This window comes from Medicago sativa, chromosome 7 (genome assembly GCF_051527215.1).
Source record: "Medicago sativa cultivar Bolivia chromosome 7, Bolivia_mono, whole genome shotgun sequence".
Lineage (NCBI taxonomy): Eukaryota > Viridiplantae > Streptophyta > Magnoliopsida > Fabales > Fabaceae > Medicago > Medicago sativa.
The window spans coordinates 80846626-80865659 of record NC_140755.1 but is presented as its reverse complement, the minus strand read 5'-3'; the positions used below and the strand labels follow the sequence as shown (position 1 = coordinate 80865659).

General features: G+C 29.4%; 1 protein-coding gene and 1 non-coding gene across 4 annotated transcripts; both read left to right on the top strand.

The window, feature by feature from the left end:
• The first annotated feature begins 5412 nt into the window (after positions 1–5412).
• On the top strand, positions 5413–10092 carry LOC146909090 (ammonium transporter 1 member 4-like). 3 transcript variants are annotated; one of them, XM_085730521.1, is made up of 7 exons: positions 5474–5887; positions 6000–6060; positions 6297–6319; positions 6570–6615; positions 6727–6828; positions 7441–7510; positions 8815–10092. In XM_085730521.1, the coding sequence occupies exons 6-7, from the start codon at positions 7483–7485 to the stop codon at positions 9732–9734; spliced, it is 948 nt and encodes a 315-aa protein (XP_085586647.1). In that variant the 5' UTR covers positions 5474–5887; positions 6000–6060; positions 6297–6319; positions 6570–6615; positions 6727–6828; positions 7441–7482; the 3' UTR covers positions 9735–10092. The 3 variants fall into 3 exon arrangements, with proteins under 3 accessions (XP_085586648.1, XP_085586647.1, XP_085586646.1); XM_085730520.1 differs by having other exon boundaries at positions 6727–6847; XM_085730522.1 differs by lacking the exon at positions 6297–6319 and having other exon boundaries at positions 5413–5887; positions 6727–6847.
• A 3277-nt stretch (positions 10093–13369) lies between these two features.
• Positions 13370–13443, top strand: TRNAV-CAC (transfer RNA valine (anticodon CAC)). The gene has a single exon. It is a non-coding gene; the product is annotated as a tRNA-Val (tRNA).
• The last annotated feature ends 5591 nt before the right edge of the window (positions 13444–19034 follow it).

Here is a 19034-nt window from a genome sequence, read left to right as displayed (position 1 = left end):
GGCTACTTAGTAGTTGTACATAGGCTATGTTAATAAAGTCAAAAAGCTAAAATGAGGTTAAATTCACCACAAAAAAATGTGTTTTCTTTTATACGGAATGTGTTTTGATTGTTTTTAAGAAAAGACATTTTATTTTAAAATAATATGTATTCTTTTCTTATAAAATAATACTAATATACATTTGTGAAAAATCATTTTTTATGTAAAGATAGAACCCATATTACATGTCATTAACAAACATAAAAAAACACGAATGAATAATTTGTTATAGATAAATATAAAAATTTATTATGATTAAGTATATATATTTTAATACTTTTATTTTTTAATTCATTTGTATTTTTTTCTAACTCTAAATAGTTTTTTTTTATAGGTCCACAAAATTGACACTGATAAAATTTATGAATTATAATATAGTTTTTTTTTAAGAAGCTAAACAAAATATTATAAAACTAACACAAACTCTTGTAGCACAAGGTGTACTAAAGGAAGCTAAAGTTTTCAAAAATTACAATAAGACGATCCACATGCTACCACAAAGTACTCAAGAAGAATAAAATTATGTCACAACCTAAAAACATAATAAAAGATTTAACCTCCAAACCGAATACTCAAAAACAACATAACGAGATTTAAACCACCAAAATGCTTGAAGTTTAATATTTTCCAATAAAGATAGCAGTTGTTCTGATTTATTGTGAAAATGCATCATATTGCGGTCCTTCCATATAGTAAAAAGAGTTGAAATCCAAATAATAGTAAAAGTCAAACGAGACTTGTTGGAAAAAACCCCCAAAACCTCCAAACTGAAGAAAATGCTGATATAAGGAACCATGAATTATTATATAGTTAATACCGCATGGATATGATTTTTATTGAACAACTCTTTGCTTGTTACTCCTTTAAAAAAAAAAAAAACTCTTTACTTGTTACAGCAACAAGAATATATACTTTATAAATACAACTGTTAATTAATGTTATTTTTTATACTTCATCCGTCTTAAAATAATTGTCTCTTTAACATTTTTTTCTTAGTCTCAAAATAATTGCCACCTTAAAATATCAATATAGCATTTATATTTTTCCCACAATTATACTCTTATTTATTGAAATTCATCAAATTTAACTACTGTACTAACTACTATTAATAAAGATATTTAATAAAACTAATTTTACCATTAAAATCAACACAACTAATTATTTTTTAAAGATCTTATAAAAATTTTAAACGACTATTATTTTAAGACGAAAATAGTATTTTATTAACACATAAAAGTTAGATACATCTGTCTCGCAAGTTGCATATAAAATCAATGCACCACATTTAGAAACAGAGAAAATTTAAAGCTATAACTAACAATACCATATATTTTATAATAATTAATTAATCACATACACCCTCCGGTCACTAATATAAACAAAAGTTTGATTTTTAAATTCATTTATTAAATGACGTATGTAATCTTTATTATAGACTACGTACGTCATTTAATGAATGAATCTAAAAATGAAATTTTTGTTCATATTAATGACCGGAGACTGTATATGCTTAGCCGTGCGATTTACGGATTCTATACTCGTTTAAAGAGAATTCTTTTATTTTGCTCTGTATTTTCAAGAGCTATGCAAGTCAACTCAAACCAAACTCAAAGTACTGTGGGGCCAGATGACTCTCAAGTTATATACTCCCTCCGTTTCAAAATGAGTGTCGTTTTAGGCTTTGGCACACAGATTAAGAAATGGAATGAAATAATCATTGGATATAACACTTTTACTAAACTGTCCTTACTTTATTAGAAAAAGACAAACTTAAAGTTGCATTGAAAATTGTGTGAGAGAAAAGTTTGAGAGGGTAAAGTTGGAAGAAAAAAAATTAAAGTTGTATTGGAAATGTAAAGCGACATTCATTTTGAAACAAATTTTTTTGCCTAAAGTGACACTCATTTTGAAACGGATGGAGTATATTTTTCGGTCACGATTATAACAATAAATCAATAATTTAAATTTATTCGTTAAATGATATATGTGGTCAGATGACTCTCAATTTATATATATTTTCGGTCACTGTTATAACAATAAATCAACATTTTAGATTTATTCGTTAAATGATATATGTGATCTATAATAAAAATTATATATTTTTTAATTGAATGAATTTAAAATATTGATTTTTGTTTAAAATAATGACCTTATGGTGTAGCATATAGCTATATAGGAGTAGTAGCATATAGCTATAGGAGTGGTAATGGCTATTGACTAATACTGTAAATTTATGTACGATTAAGCGTAGCTACATTATAGCTATACTATTTTATACATTGTCAAACAAACGTGCTAAAAGTTAAAACCAACGTGATATAAAAAATTTGGTCAAATATGTGTTTGGCCTATACACCCTCCAGTCACTAGTATAAGCAAAAATTTGATTTTTAGATTCATTCATTAAATGACGTATGTAGACTTTATTATAGGCTACATACGTCATTTAATGAATGAATCTAAAAATCAAACTTTTGCTTATATTAGTGACCGGAGGGTGTATATATCAATATTTTTCTTTGACTTTTAATCCATATAAAATTTTGGGAAATGTTAACTTGTGTCCTTAAGGTCCAAGTTAATGATTTAAATATAGAAATTATTTATTGGAATGTGTGCATTGTATTTAATCTTTAACTTTTTAATGAATTGAATGCACAAAATTTTAAAGAATATTTCTTCTTTTGAGTTTCTTAACATGTGCCCTAAGGGCACAAGTTAACACTACCCTAAAAATTTTAATCACCACTTTTAGTCCCTATTTTTAAGTCAATTCATGTATAACATTTGTATTTTTTTTAACTAAATTGTGTAAAATACAATAAAAATCTCTAAAAAAAAAGAAAGAAATTTTCAATAAAACATGAATTAAATATGAATTTTTACCTACCAAAAGCATAAAAATTTATATTTAATTCATGTTTTGTTAAAAAAATCTATATTTTTCTTGGATAGATTCTTATAATATCATAATATTTTATTCAAAAATATGAATTCTACATATGAGTTTACTCTAACAGAGAGACCAAAAGTGAAGATGGAAAACTTTTGAGAGACTAAAAATCAAAGAAATTTATTAAAAGGACTAAAACATAAAGTTGATATATTTTACAGGGACCAAAACATATTTAACCTTAAAAAATATATTGATATAATTTTTTTTATAAAGTAATCTAGTGATTAGAAATTCATTTTTAAAATGAATAAATGAAATGTCCAGGGTTCGAATGTCGACCCCTATTAATATTGTATAATGTCCATACCAACTAAGTTAAATATTATAATTATTTAAAAACATATATATGATAGTTAAACAAGATTGTACTGTTGGGTCTTGGAAAAAATATTTATAATTATTTTTAAAAGTATTTATTTATTTTTGACAAGCATTTATAGTTAGGCAATAAGTAAAATAAAATTATCTAGATGAAAATATTTATAATTATAATAAATTTATTTTTTTTAAGTAAAAATGATATCAACTTTTATTTATGATAATTTTTTTTAAATTATTTATAATCTCAGCTTAGAGAAGTATCTATATTCAGTGTTTGATATAACTCGAATACGATTAACTCTAGTGAAAACTAAAAAAATGTTCAACTAATTTTTTTTATTAAAAATATAATCACTAGGTCATTAATTCAAAAGGAAAAATTATTATACATTCCATATAATTTAAATACAAGTATGCATGTTTTTAACTTCTCATTTTGAATCGATGACCTAATTCGCGTGATCAAGAGATGATCACTGGTTCATGCAATATATATATATATATATATATATATATATATATATATATATATATATATATATATATATATATATATGTGACTTTTTAATCTCAACCAATTATTTTTGATCTAATGGTTGATGATCATTCTCATCATTCTCATATAAGATTGTCATTCTCATAATATACATCCTCTATATATATATATATATATATATATATATATATATATATATATATATATATATATATATATATATATATATATATATATATATATATAGAGGGTGTTTCAAATGAGAGCACTCTTATAATGAGAGGATGAGAGGGTTAAATCATGACCCTTAGATCAATCTTAACGGTTCAAATTTTTATGTGGTCTCTCCTTTCTCTCTACCTGGGATTATTTTTTTCTCCTTCTTCTCTCCATTCCAGTTCCGACTTTTCTCCTTCTTCTCCCCATCTACCAATTACAGAGATCAATAGAAAGAATGGAATAACTCAGATTCAAAAAAGAAAATAGATCGGGAAAGGCATATAAGAAAGAGAAAAAGATGTAGAAAAGGGGTGACAAATTGAGTGGTTGTGCCATAGAGGTCTGCGAATCGCCACCACAGCTCTTTCCAAATTTTATTTTCACGAGATGCTTGGAAGCGCAATAGGACACAGACAAAAATCCCCTATATATATATGGGATTTGCTAGAACACACCAACTAGTTTTTATGTGGGAGTGTTTTAGCAAGCTACACCTTAAGGTGTATTTAACTACTTTTTAGTTATAACTTGCTAAAACACACCTTCTAAAAAATAAGTGGGTGTATCCTAGCAAATGCCTATAGGAGTTGCTAACATACACCCACTTATTTTTTAGAAGGTGTGTTTTAACAACATTCACCTTAAGGTGTATTTAACAACTTTTTAGTTATATCTTTGCTAAAACACACCTTAATAAAAACTAGTGGGTGTATCCTAGCAAACCCCTATATATATATATATATATATATATATATATATATATATATATATAAAAGTAAAGATTAATATCTTAAAGCTATAGTTTTTCTGAATCGCCAACTTGGTTGATACAAATCTAGCGTCCGCAAGGAAGAAAGATTAACCTTTTCATACTCTTTCCGTTATTAATTATAAACAGAGAGAGATTACCCTTAAATATAAGTTGTTTTGAAGCTACTAGATGTATTTTTTTTCAAACATAACTCATCAATAGTAGTACTTTGTTTTCAAATATAAAAAGTCAATTGTAAATACATCTATCTATACATAAAGGTTAATTTAGTAAAAGTAATAACATGTGCAAACAGTAACTACACTACCAATCTTAATCTTAATAATATACAAGCCTCCTCCTTTTTTTAGACCACCAATCCAATGTGTCATCTTCTAAACCCCCTAATGCCAAATCATCAAAATTGTAAAGTACATTTTATCATCTCTTTTAGTAATTTGGATCAAAAAACCATAAGCTACCTCATATGTTCACAATTTAAAGCATAGAAATTTGAATACATTGTTTTCCCTCTTAGAAACCTCACTTTCGGGCCATTTTTGCAGAAAGAAACAAAAGTCCAACGTGAAAGTAAGCCCAAATTAATCTAGGCCCACATGACAATATGACATTTTTTCCAGAAGCAATAAATGGCTTAGAAGGAAATGGAAAAAAAATGTCCCTTTCTCACAGAAACAGTACACACGTACTCTTTCTTCTTTCTTCTTCAAATTCAAATTTCTGAATCCCTCTCCCCTTTTCATCCTCATTTTTATCCTTCCTTTAATTTGAATTTTGAATCTCTCAAATTTCCCTCCTTACTCTCTATTCTCTTCTTTATCCATTATTCAGAATCACATATCTCTATCCCCCCTTATTTTCTCTCTCTGCAAAAAACTCACCACAAATCTTCATCCATCTCTCTTCCCTCCTTCTCCTTCTCCTTCTCCTTCTTCTTCTTCTTCTTCTTCTTCTTCTTCTTCCTCTTCTCTTCAACAATTTCTTATCATATATCAATCACAAGCCAAAACCGATTCTGAATTAGAAATCGATCGGAATTGGAACAAAGTTGATTTTACGAAAAAAGCGCACAAAGGAGGCGGAGGTAAGAATTCTAAATCCATTTTTGTTTTTGAATTCATGTTCATGTACAAACTATCAAATTGTTCTCTTACTCTCTCTACCTCTCTTCCTCTGGTTTGTTGTTGTTGTTATAGATCGGAAACGACGACTCCGATCAATAGCTTGAACTATGGCTTCATGTAATTGGATTATAAGGTACTGCATACACTCCTCAATTTTCCTTTGGATTTTTATTTGTGATTTTATCATTTTAGATTATTGTGTTTTGATTATTGATTTTTTTATTATGGACATTTGAGTTTTAGTTTTGATTTTTCATTATCCATTGTTGTGTTTTGAGTACAATTTTTATCTTCTGGAACAAATTATTCATAGGTAAACCTGACATTATGTTAGATTATTGTGTCTGAAACATTTTTTTTTTTCCACAGGTTTGATTTATGCTTTCGTTGAGGTAAATGATCTCCTAATTTTTGCTTATTTTTACGCCTTTCCAAAGTCATGAAACAACATGCTTCTCAATATGTATTTACTTTGAGCTTAATTGGTTTTAGTACATTAATTTGATAGACCAATTGTTATTGTTATATTTAATGTGTTCAAATTGTTATATTTTGTTTTTTATGGATTGATTTGTGTTCTTGAAGATACTCATGTTTTCCATATATGGTTTTCTATTTTGACTTTATGTGCTTATGTTGCAGGAATGAGAAGAAAGGATTCCTTTGTCTGCCATGGAGTTGTTAGCAAGTAAGTTTTGTGGTTCTAGATTTGTTATGCTAATTTTTATGCACTCCTTTGGTTCTTAATTTTTAGTGATTCTTGGTTTATGCAATATCTTTTATGTGTATGTTGTTGCAGATTTATTATACTGTTTGTGCATAATTGGAAAATAACACAAGTAAAAAGGCAAAGACATGGTAGTTGGAAAGAGAAGTAAGAGGGTGCTCTGGATATCCATGGGTATAATCACTACTTTGAGGTATTATTTGGTGATTTAACTAAAAAGCACAATCTTTTAATACTAACATTTGGGATTGTTCTATTGAATGTGTAATTTGGTGATTTTTTACATTAGTCTTTTGTTAAATATGTCATTTGGTTTTTTTTTTTTTAGATTGGCCTTTTGCTGAATATGTACTTTTATTGCTCTATTTTCTCATCACTTGCATGAAATCTTTCAGATAAGAAATATTTTACGACATGAATTGAAACAAAAAGTGAGACATATTATCTTAGCTAGCTAGGAGTAGGACCTTGAGGTGGAAACTTTAATTTTAAGTTATGATTTTAACTAACTAGGAAATTAGCTTCATTGTAGCATTGGAATACTTATGTGAACTTTTTTCTACTCCTCCCTGTTTTTGTTTCAAATGATAGAATTTGATGTACGAGGTCCTGCAAATGATTTAATTACAAGGTTCTCAAAGGATTAAAATAGTTAGTTTAATTTCTATTACTGATGAAAACCAATCTATCACTTTAATTCCTTTGATATTTCATTTCTTTTTTTCTCTATTAAAACCCAGAATAGTGGCATAGCCTCTAACAAATTTATATCACTTTCAATTCAAGGTTGAGCTCTATCTTTTGGATATTGAAGGTTGGCGAGCGAAAATGGGACTCAGTCCAAACAGTTTCGTAGGTAATTTGATTCTGCGCTAATCACTGTGTATCAAGTCCGTTAATTTTTTTTGTTCTTTGTTGGTTTCTTGGTTATTTTGACCCTTTTTGTTCACCAAATCCAGAACTGCAAGTCTGCGCAGTTGTCTTGAACACAATATTTGTGATTGATTTGTTAGTTTGATTGGTTTTCCCCCGGTTTTTCCGATAGTTTTAGTTGTTGATTTTTTTTTGTTCTGAAAAGTATATTGCTAAGAGAATTTAGAACTTATATTTGCCTATATGTTGCTTCTCAATTGTGAAACAATACTTCAATCAAACATATGGATTTAAATAATATTGTGATGTTGCTACTATAGTCATCAGTAGCTTAATAGCTTTATTTCTCACAGAAGACAACAATTCATAAATTAGGAGTTAACAATTTTCTAGAAACTAATGTAAATTAGATTGTAGATGAGACACTTATCAGTTTTCTTTAACTTATTAATCAATCCTTATCTAAAGTTGGCTGTCATGACTAAAGTTTCCTTTAACTTATTTCATAATCCATGCTTCAATTTTTATCTTTTGACCCTTTCCAGTGAATTTTTTAGTGCACAGTCATGTTCAAAGTCGTGAAACAAATGCATGCTTCTCAATATGTATTTACTTTGAGCTTAATTGTTTTTAGTATATTAATTTGAGAGACCAATTGTTATCAATATGTATTAACAATTAAACTTGACTTCACAAATAGTAGTCATTTTATGAATGATATTTTCCTATTTGAAGTGAATTTATGTGTAGAGTGTTTCTCCTATTTTTTTGCCTTGATTAAATATAAGAAATATTCTTCTTTTACAAAATCAACCATCTGCATATCATGTGGCAAATCAGTGATGCAATCATGATCCTTACATAAATATTTATATTTGTAAACTTAACTTGAGATGTAAGATCCTTATAAATACAAATTTTTTACTCATTCATTATTAGTTTGAGTCCCTCCTCCAAAAACACGGGGCAGAAATGCAAGTACGCCATATCTGCATATATGCCCCGCTTTTTACATTAGTCTTTTGTTAAATATGTCATTTTGTTATTTATTAGATTAGCCTTTTGCTGAATATGGGCTCTTATTACTCTGTTTTCTGATCACTTGCTTGAAATCTTTTAGGTAAGCAATATTTTACGACATGGATTGAAAAAAAAAAAGTGAGACATATTATCTTTTTTGAAGATCAGTTGTTTACTCTTTATTTTCAAAAAGCTAGACCACATTTCTTTTCAGAAAGCTAGATTCACTCTTTGTTTCTTATTTGATTTATTCGTCGTTTTTAATAGGTTTAGTTTATCCAATTGTTGCTCATTGGTTTTGGTCTGCTGATGGTTGGAGTAGTCCGGTTCGGTCTGAAAATCTTTTGTTTGGTTCTGGTGTTATTGATTTTTCTGGTTGTGGTTTTGTTCATTTAGTTGGTGCTGTTGCTGGTTTTTGGGGTGCTTTTATTGAAGGACCAAGAATTGGTAGATTTGATCATGAGGGTAAAAGTGTTCCAATTAGAGGACATAGTGGTACTTTAGTTGTTATGGGAACTTTTTTACTTTGGTTTGGCTGGTATGGTTTTAACCGTGGTTCTTTTCTTAATATTGTGAAAGCTTATGGTGAAAGTGGTCATTACTATGGTCAATGGAGTGCTATTGGGAGGACAGCTGTCACAACTACATTGGCTGGATGTGCTGCAGCTCTCACTACTTTGTTTGGTAAACGTATGCAAACAGGTCATTGGAGTGTTAGTGATGTATGTAATGGTTTGCTTGGTGGTTTTGCTGCTATAATTGCAGGGTGTTCTGTTGTGGATCCATGGGCTGCAATTATTTGTGGATTTGTTGCTGCTTGGGTTTTAATTGGATGCAATTTGTTAGCTGAGAAATTTCACTATGATGATCATTTTAAAGCTGCTCAACTTCATGGTGGCTGTGGTACTTGGGGGATTATTTTCACTGCTTTGTTTGCTAAGAAACAATATGTTAATGAAGTTTATGCTGGTTCTCCTGATAGACCTTATGGATTGTTGTTGGGAGGTGGTGGAAGATTATTGGCTGCACATGTTTTTCAGATTTTGGCTATTGTTGCTTGGGTGAGTGTTACTATGGGAACAATGTTTCTTCTTCATAAATTGAATTTGCTTAGGTCTTCCCCTGATAAAGAGATGGAAGGTTTGGATTTAACTAGCCATGGTGGATTGGCTTATCTCATATCATGAAGAGGTTGAAGAACATGCCAAAAGACGTGCATTTGAAGTATGATGGAAACCATAGAAGACTCTCTAGATTTACACATTAATTATGGTAGCCATAAGTATTGAATATTCCTTAATTATGTTCATGTTTCTTTATTATTGAATAAATTTTCACATTAAGTAAAAAAAAAACTAGATTCACTCTTTATCCGCTTAACGTGGTGATCAGCTGTTTTTAGTTATTAGCGATTCTCCTTTTTCTTCGGGAGCCAAGTTTCATAGCACAGCATGGGAGATTTGTAGTATGATTGGGATGAAACCAACCAATAAGAAAACTTTGGTTTAATGGTTTTTATTATTGATGTTAGTTTTCTTGAAGTAACTACTACTTAATAGTCCAAATGTACACTTTTTATATTGATCATTATCAGCCTACTAATATAAGGTTCCTCCGTAGGGTAATTATTATCACTATTCTTATTGTTGAATGGTTATGGGTATCGAATTTCTTTGGTAACAAAATGCATGGACAACAACTACATCATATTTGACAAGCATCCTTATCAAATCATAGAATACACCTTTATTAGTAGAACTTTGTGTTTGCAAGGTGATGTAGCCGGAGAATGTAGTAAGGTGAATAAGAGAATACCATTTTGTATGGTATATTGGAACCAAAATTATAGAATGTAATTGGTGAGAAATAAAAAAGGATGATGGTTGTGTCAAGTATGAAGTATATAATATCTTTACAATATACTGAGTTATGTCTTTTCTGGTGCAGCAAAGGAAGCTAACATCGTTTTTCTTACAAATGAAAGATAATCTTACTACAACCATAGAATGAAGATGGTAGTGATCACATAAAAGATACTTCATCTTGAAAATGGAGATGTTAGTGAAAACAACTATTATGGAAACAAAATTAGAGTGGCCTCAATTTGAGTAAACATTTACTTCATTTGTTTTAATTTATCTTTGTAAACTTAGACAAAATTATTTTATTATAATTTATCTTTATAAACGTAGACCAAATCTTAAGACTCAATTTTTTGTTTAACCATTTGTTTGGATAGTTTCAAAAATATGTCCCCAAAGAACACGAGAGGCTTAAGGAATCATCTTCCTTAGAACTGTATAATTGATTGTGTTTCATATTCCTGTAAATCTATAAGTCTCTTCTTCAGTTATATGAAAGTTAACTAAATATTGAAGAAAATATGCAAAACCTTACTCTGGATAAATTCATGGCCCTGTATAAAAAAAAAAAATAGGATGCAAAATATTACATGGGAGACTTACAAAATCTTCCTCTGGATAGTGTATTTTCAGTTTTCCACTCTCTCAATAAGATACAAACACTCCCTATTTTGTCAGTCCATTAATCCAACAAGATAGTAGTTGTAAACATGACAAACTTCACCCACAGTTAAAACTCAAATTCAAATATCCACACTTTCAATCTCTCACTCTCTTCTTCTCTCTTTGCATACGACATAAATCACATATATATATTTCAATGCTAACCTCAAACAAATCAATATTTCTTATACATGGGGGGCTAAGTATTTGATGGTAGTTAAAATTTTTATATTCCCTAAACCAAGAAAGGCTATAAGTATTTGATTTAAGTCTAAATTTTCATATTCTTCAAATATGGGGATATAGGTATTTAGTTTATGATTTTTATTTTAATTATTTTCTCTCTCATCTTACCATGGGGGTATAGGTATTTAGTTTATGTCTTTAATTAGTTATTATGTTTTTTATTTCAATCATTTTCTCTCTCATCTTACCATGTTCATTGTCCACAAGGGCGTATTTTGATTGTTATCTTTGCTAATAAGCTATTTAATTGTTGAGACTTTTTTGTGGTCATTTCATGAGTAAAATACAACATTGTAGGACACAGGCTAAAAGTTGAGATGACTATGACAATTGTTTTATTTATTAGTTGTTGTAGAGTAACTATATAATTTAATTTATATGAACGACAATTTAGCTTATTTACTTCGTTGTTTTCTTAAGAACCCATAATTCAATTTACTACATTAACCGCTTTTTGCCCGTGCGTTGCACGGGGCAAATACTAGTTTTTTTAACATATGTGAAAAATGTCAAAGAATGTTTATAAAAAGGGACAAAGGGAGTACATCTCGGTTAACTCGAATGATTAACCTATGATATTATAAATGAAGAAGGAAAGTAAACTAATTTTATTCATAATAGCGAAAAGATGGGCACATGAGTGCCCGTCTTGCGTAAACGTTTGAAAATTAATTAAGGTGTTTTTTTATGAAATTTTGATTTTGATTTTGATTAAAAGTAAAAGTATAAATGTCTTTTGCTTTCAAATTGTAACAAATCATATTAACCATGATTATCTATTTCAATGACATCAACAATATAACAAAAAAAAATTATCTAAATTCTTATTTTTTTTAATGACACAAACAACAATCTTTATTATAGAAAAGTAGTTTAAGGGTATAATTGGGATAATAAAAAAGTAAGTATAGATATACTCATCTAATTTGTTACACTTTCAAGGATAAAGGAAAAAACTTGACATATATATACCACATCGTGTTTGTTACATTTTTATTTTAATATTTGAATTTATTCGTATCTATTTTTATGTGTTATTTATATTGAAAGTCGAGAGTAATTTTATAAAGAGAAAAAAAATCAGTCCAAAAGAGTCAAACCATACTACTTTCTTTATATAGTATAGATAAATTACATATTTTGGCTAAATTTTTCTACTAATATATAAATACAAATAATAACATATAAGATGCTGTGTAATTTTTTCCGATAAATATTTTCAAAATATCAGTTTTTTTTTAAAATTTTGTTAATAAATAATTAAAAATATTAAAAATAAAAACTGTGTACGTATTGACAGATGACGGCTAAATGTCCTCGTGAGCTTAACTTAGTTGGTATGGACAATGCATAAAATATGTAAGGTCCGAGGTTCGAACCCCGACCACCACCAAAAAAAAAGATGACGGCTAAATAATTCATTTAATCCGGAATTAACAAACCATATAGCCATTGTAATTTTCCCTGCCTATAAATACATAGCCATAATCAAGTATACTTCACTCTAAAATTTCTCCAATTACTTGCTAATTAGAAATCAAGTAGTGAAAATGATGAAGATGAAGGTTGTGTGTGCATTGATGCTTATGGTAGTGCTTATGGTTGAAGTGGCTACCATTGCTGAGGCTCAGAATTGTGACCCAAATGAATTGCTCCCATGTGCTGGGGCAATTCTTTTCAATTCTGCACCTTCAGCTGCTTGTTGCTCCAAATTGAGGGAGCAAACCCCATGCTTCTGTGAATACATCAGAAACCCAGATTACCGTCAATATGTTGATTCTCCTAGTGCTAGAAGCTGTAGAATTTAATCTGTAGAATTCACTCTTCTAGTAATTTTTAAGCTGTAGAATTTAATCCTGTTAGAAGAAAACTGTAAAATTTAATAATATTTTAATGAAAAAATACTTTTTCTTCTGACAGAATAAATTTCTCCCGGAAAATAGTGAAGTTTCACAAGGAGTGTGTAAAAGATTGAAAACCATGTTGTATTGTTGTGTGATAATTATCTAGTTTATTATAAAACTGTTATAATCAAGACCATAACATCAGTTGTCTGGGTGGTGTAGTTGGTTATCACGTTAGTCTCACACACTAAAGGTCCCCAGTTCGAACCTGGGCTCAGACATTTTTAATATTTTTATTAATATTTTTAATAATATTTGTTTATTATTATTCTGAAAAGACTCCCAGCAAAGAAATTGAACCATGCTTTTGTTTTTTTTTTTTTTGAAGATGAACCATTCTTTTGTTGTAAGGTTACTTGGTGGTTATTTTACAAGTTTTTGACATAAACTAATGTCTAGAAAAGTGTGGATATTTTTATTTTTTTGAGGGGTGGTATGGATATATTTGTTGTTGAGTCATCTTATCTTTAATATTAAGTGGCTTGGGTGAAAGAAGGGTGAGCCAATTTACTTTATGAAAATAAAGTTTGAACAATTTACTTTGATACATATATAAAAGTACTTAAAATTTGGGCACTACAAAATTCAAATATCTATGCAGAATCTACCGTCAAATGATAAACCACCGTCATATATGTCTCTGCCAAATAAAAAAAAAAAACTTGAATGATGTTGGAGGTCAAGGTGTGTGACCTAATTGAGGCGCAAGGCCATGGGTTTTGTAGTTTTGCAACAAAAACACAGATATTAGTGTCAATAAGTTTAGCTCTATAGGTTCCTAGGTTGCTTACTCTTGAAACAGGTCGATCGAGGAATAATTTTTAATGGAAAAAAATTATTCTTAAAACTTTATTTTAAGTACTTTTGATTGAAATGTATATTTCGTTATATTTGTACAATCGAAAGATACATTCTGATAAATTGAGGTGTTTTTGAGCAAATCTGAAAGATCTATAGAGCAATTTCTGTTAAAGCTATGTAATGAGTTAGTACTTTACTTGCCTTCATTTAAGCTTCTCCTATTCCTCATAGCAAAAAGAAAAAAAAATAAAATTTCAACTACTAAAAAAATAATTAGCAGAGTAATTAGTAAGTTTTTTTCTACAATAATTAAATTCTTCCTTAGTTCCTTTTTAGTTTTCCTTTTAGGAGTTTTTACACCTAACAAAACAACAAATGATTTTTGTTATTTTTGATATAGTTATTTATCTATTGTCTATACTATCATTAATTATTATGGAGAATGTGCTTAAGTTAAAATCATTGTTTTTAATTTTTTGGAGCATGTGATTCGAAATAGGTTCATGTGTGATTCGAATCATGTAGTAAAGATTGTATCATGTCACTTTCTGCTTACTTTTATTTGAATTATGGTTTATGGACTAGAAGTTTGATTAGAATCATGCCTATTATAACAATAGAGTTGCTGGAACACATTCTAACGGAGCCAGAAACGAGGGCTCTTGAACAATAGAGTTTTTGTGTCGTGAGCGTTTTGGCGTGGTTCAAGGGTTGGGAAACACATTTTGAACACCTTGTGTGGTTATGAATCGTTAGGGAAACGATTGAAACTTTCTATAGCGAGTTCCTGAGTGAAAGTCATCGAGGAACAGAGAGAGGAAAATGAAATAAATTAGGGATTACTTTTGGTCAGGGTCGTTCCTTGGCAAAAGCAAGGAGCTCTATGAAATTAGACCTCCAATTTATGGGGCCTCAAATATTTAGTAGGGATAAGAGTATGATTGTTAGGTTGTATGATAAAAAAAATAACACTTTTACTTGCGACAAAATCTGTCACAAAATGTCATTTTTTTCATAGCTAAATGTTTATTTGTGTGTAGATAAAAGCCATGTTTGAACCAATGCTAATATATTTAACCATAGCTAAATTATTTATCACTATAAGTGGTGTTGTATTTTTTATTTTATTTTTTTTAATGAAAATTGTCAAGATTACAACTATGCCTCTAAATCGTCAGGAACGGCCCTGCTTTTGGTGAACAATTGGGAATAACTCACTTTTGTATCTCTCTTGAGAGAAAGGGAAATGGTAGAAATCAAGTTTTGGTTAAACCTTTGTTGAGAACATCTTCTATGCAAAATAACAACGGATAATGGGGGTTTCCTTCCTCGCCCCCTCTTACAAGGAAGATATCCTCTTTGCTTGTTATAAATAAGCAGAATCGAGAACTGCATTTATCCAACGACAAAACTTGTTGTTGAAGCCAAATGAACTTAGCACCTTTAGAAGAAACTTCCGGTTAAGAGTGTCAAAAGCCTTTGATACATCAATCTCCATTGTCACATTACCTCTAAAGCTTTTATTATGAAGAAGATTGATTGCATCGGAAGCAAGTAAGATACAATCTCTAATGTTTTTTTCCATGAATGAAAGCTCTTTGTTCCTGAGATATTATTGAGGGAAGAATTTGAGATAACCTATCTGTCAAGATCTTGTTATGATTTTATGCTTGAAATCTGTTAGAGCAATATGCTTATACTAGTCAACAGAGTCTGCATTAGGTGTATTTTAAATTAAAACAATGGTGTTACTTAGCATTATAATTTGAAAGAATCCATCCACTGGTGAAAAATTGAAGAACTGCTTTGACCACAGTCTGCTTAATGATCTCCCAATAATGATATGTAGTTATTCTCGAGATCCATTTAATAGTTTTTTTGAGGTGTTGGACCAGAGATATTGAATGTTTGTTTAATATTAATTATAAAATAAATGATATGTACATGTGAGACTCGTTTAAACACATGGAACTAAACGATTGACTTATGACAAGAACTTTCCTTAACTAAGAGCATCTTTAGCGCATGTTCTTTCTCAGTTTTCTTAGCAAACAAGATCATATTTTTATGTTCTATGCATTGGAGATCAGTGAACTGGATGATACTGTGGAGAACTGTTCTCCCACTAGAACACGTTCTAGTTATGGCTACATAGAAAATGTAAAAAAAGGAGAGAGAGAAGAGGTATAATCGAAAATGAAAGAAGAAATATAAAGGGCCTACATAAAATAAAATAGAAAGTATGTTGAATTCTAGCATTGGAGAAAAAAACCCAGTGATTGTTAAATCCTATATGACATACTTGAAACCACAATTTAGTGGCTAAGAAAAAAAAATTTTGTTCCAACGCTATAGATGCTCTTAGTAATTGATATTTGAAGATTCAAGTTATTTCAAAGATTCACTTCATAAAACTCACTTAATTAAGATCAAAATTGATCTCACAATTATAAATAGGTTTAATAGCAGTTTTAGCCCCCTAACTATCCCAAAGTTGTGATTTTGGCCTTTTAAGAAAAAAACTACAAAATTGCCCCATAAGTTTTGCATCTGTGGTAGTTTTGGTCCTCAAGACCAATTTTGACTCAGTCTATGCTAACGTGGCACCCCAAGTGAGGTGCCACGTGTTATTTTTTTATTTTATTTCTATCAAAAATTGGTCTTGGGGGGCCAAAACTGCTACAGTTGCAAAACTTAGGGGGCCGTTTTGTAGTTTTTTTTCTTAGGGGGCCAAAATCGCAACTTTGGAATAGTTAGGGGGATAAAAGTGCTATTAAGCCTTATAAATAAGCTTACTAAAATGAAGATAAATTCTTTTTTGCCTTTACAATTTTTTTAATAAGTTCTTTAAAAAAAATATTTTGATAAGTTGCGGGATTGAGTAGATGAACTGAATTGAACTAAAAGATCAAATATTTTGAGGACTTAAAATGTAAAATGTCTAGGGATCAAATCCAACATGAAAAAAAAAAAAAATGCTAACAACAATTACTAACATTTGTGATAGAAATAGAAACCTTTAAAAAAATTTGTCATAAAAATATATTTTAATACGTATTAGTATATTGTCATTTCTTGACAAGTTTATTGTCATGAATTATACGTATCTTTAACTAGAAAATTCTTTATGAAATTAATCACTAACAGGATTAACTTAGTGCATAGGCAGTGACGAAGCAAGGCATATCCTTTATTCTGAATTGCATTAATTTGGAATAATTGAGCAACGTGTGTTTTATTATGGTTTTTTCAGTATTAAGTATGTACTGGTCAATGTAGTGTGGTTAATGTGTTTTTTTTTTTTTTTTTCCGGTTACAAGGCTAAAAAAGTGTGGTTAATGTGTTGATAAAGTATACTCCCTCCGTTTTAAAATATAAGCAAAATTTACTTTTTAGGTTCATTCATTTAATGATGTATCTGGTATATATTATGGTCCACATACATCATTAAATGAATGAACCTAAAAAGTAAATTTTGCTTATATTTTAAAACGGAGGGAGTACATTTTTTTTCTTCTGAAAGTTTGATAAATAAAATACAGGGAAATGTTAACTTGTGCCCTTAAGGCACAAGTTAAGGAATCAAATATAGAAATAATGTATTGAAATGTGTGCATTTCATTTAATCTTTGACTTTTTAATGAATTCAATGCACAAAATTTTATAGAATATTTCTTCTTTTGAAGTTCTTAACATGTGCCCTAAGGACACAAGTTAACACTACCCTAAAATATACTACTATTGTTGAAACGGAAATAAACAATGCAAAGACTTGATGGCATTTTGTTAGAACCAGCAGACAAAACGATAAGTGATACACCAAACAATTCGAACATGCCATTCTAATCCAAACTGTTGGAACGATCGTTCATGTCTTACAATTAAATCAAGGGTATTGTTAACCGGTGCTCCCGGGGCACTGGTTAAGAAATCCAAAAGTAGAAAAATTATTTTGAAAATATAAACTGTTATTTTTGACTAACTAATTATTACGTCACTTTTTAATAAAATTCTACCTCTTTTAACTGCTTAACCAGTGCCCTGTTAACATTCTCCTTAAATTAATGATGATCATTGTTTTTTGACCAAATTAATTATGATGATTACGACCAACCATGCGTCTTTCTTTGCAATTTGCATGTATCCATTTCATTTAAGTTGGTTGTTTAATTTAGCGTTTGGAAAAAATGTTATGTGAGGAATATGATGTTAGGTATTAGTGTTGAGAGAGGTTGTTGGAGCCGGAGAAGAAATTTGTTTGTTAGAGATTGAGATCGAGTTGGTGGAGAAGTGTAGAGTTTTATTGTCTAATATTTTCTTACATGATAAGTGGAGGATACATGGATTTGGGATCCTAATTTTGATGGTTTGTTTTCCGTTAAAGAAGTTTATGAATTAATATCTAATTTTGAAAAAATATCATATTCACATTTAATTTGTATAATATTAAATGGAACAATCTGATTTAACAAAGATATCATTGTTTACTTGGAGGTTACTAAATTGTATTTCAACCAAAGATAATTTAATTAGTAGAAGGATGGATAATTTAGCATTGCCTTTGCATGTGGCTAAACGTAATTTGAATGATTCAATTAATCATTTATTTATTTTATTGTCTTGCCTCTGGAAATTTATGGTTGGAAGTTTTTTCTTGGTTAGTGTAATGCCACATAATTGTTTTTGTCATGCGGTTTAGTTTGTAGGATCGGTTTCTCATTGCAAGAAAATGAATGAATGATTCATGTGATTTGGATGATATATTTGATCTACTTGAAACCAGCGTAATTATGTGTTGTTCGGTCAACAAGATCATTTAACATAGACACCTACTCCCTCCGGTCACTATTATAAGCAAAAATCAACTTTTTATTAAATAGTGTATTTGGTCTATATTATTGACTAAATACATCATTTAATGAATAAACCTAAAAAGTTGATTTTTGCTTATAATAATGACTGGAGGGAGTATGAACATAGCTAAATTTTTTGTATGATTATGAATTAAGTT

Excerpts from the sequence above, each read along its gene's own strand:
- LOC146909090 (XM_085730522.1), top strand. The coding sequence starts at position 7,483 with ATGGGACTCAGTCCAAACAGTTTCGTAG. Across the intron at positions 7,511-8,814 it reads CAGTCCAAACAGTTTCGTAG|GTTTAGTTTATCCAATTGTT; the intron begins GTAATTTGATTC and ends CGTTTTTAATAG.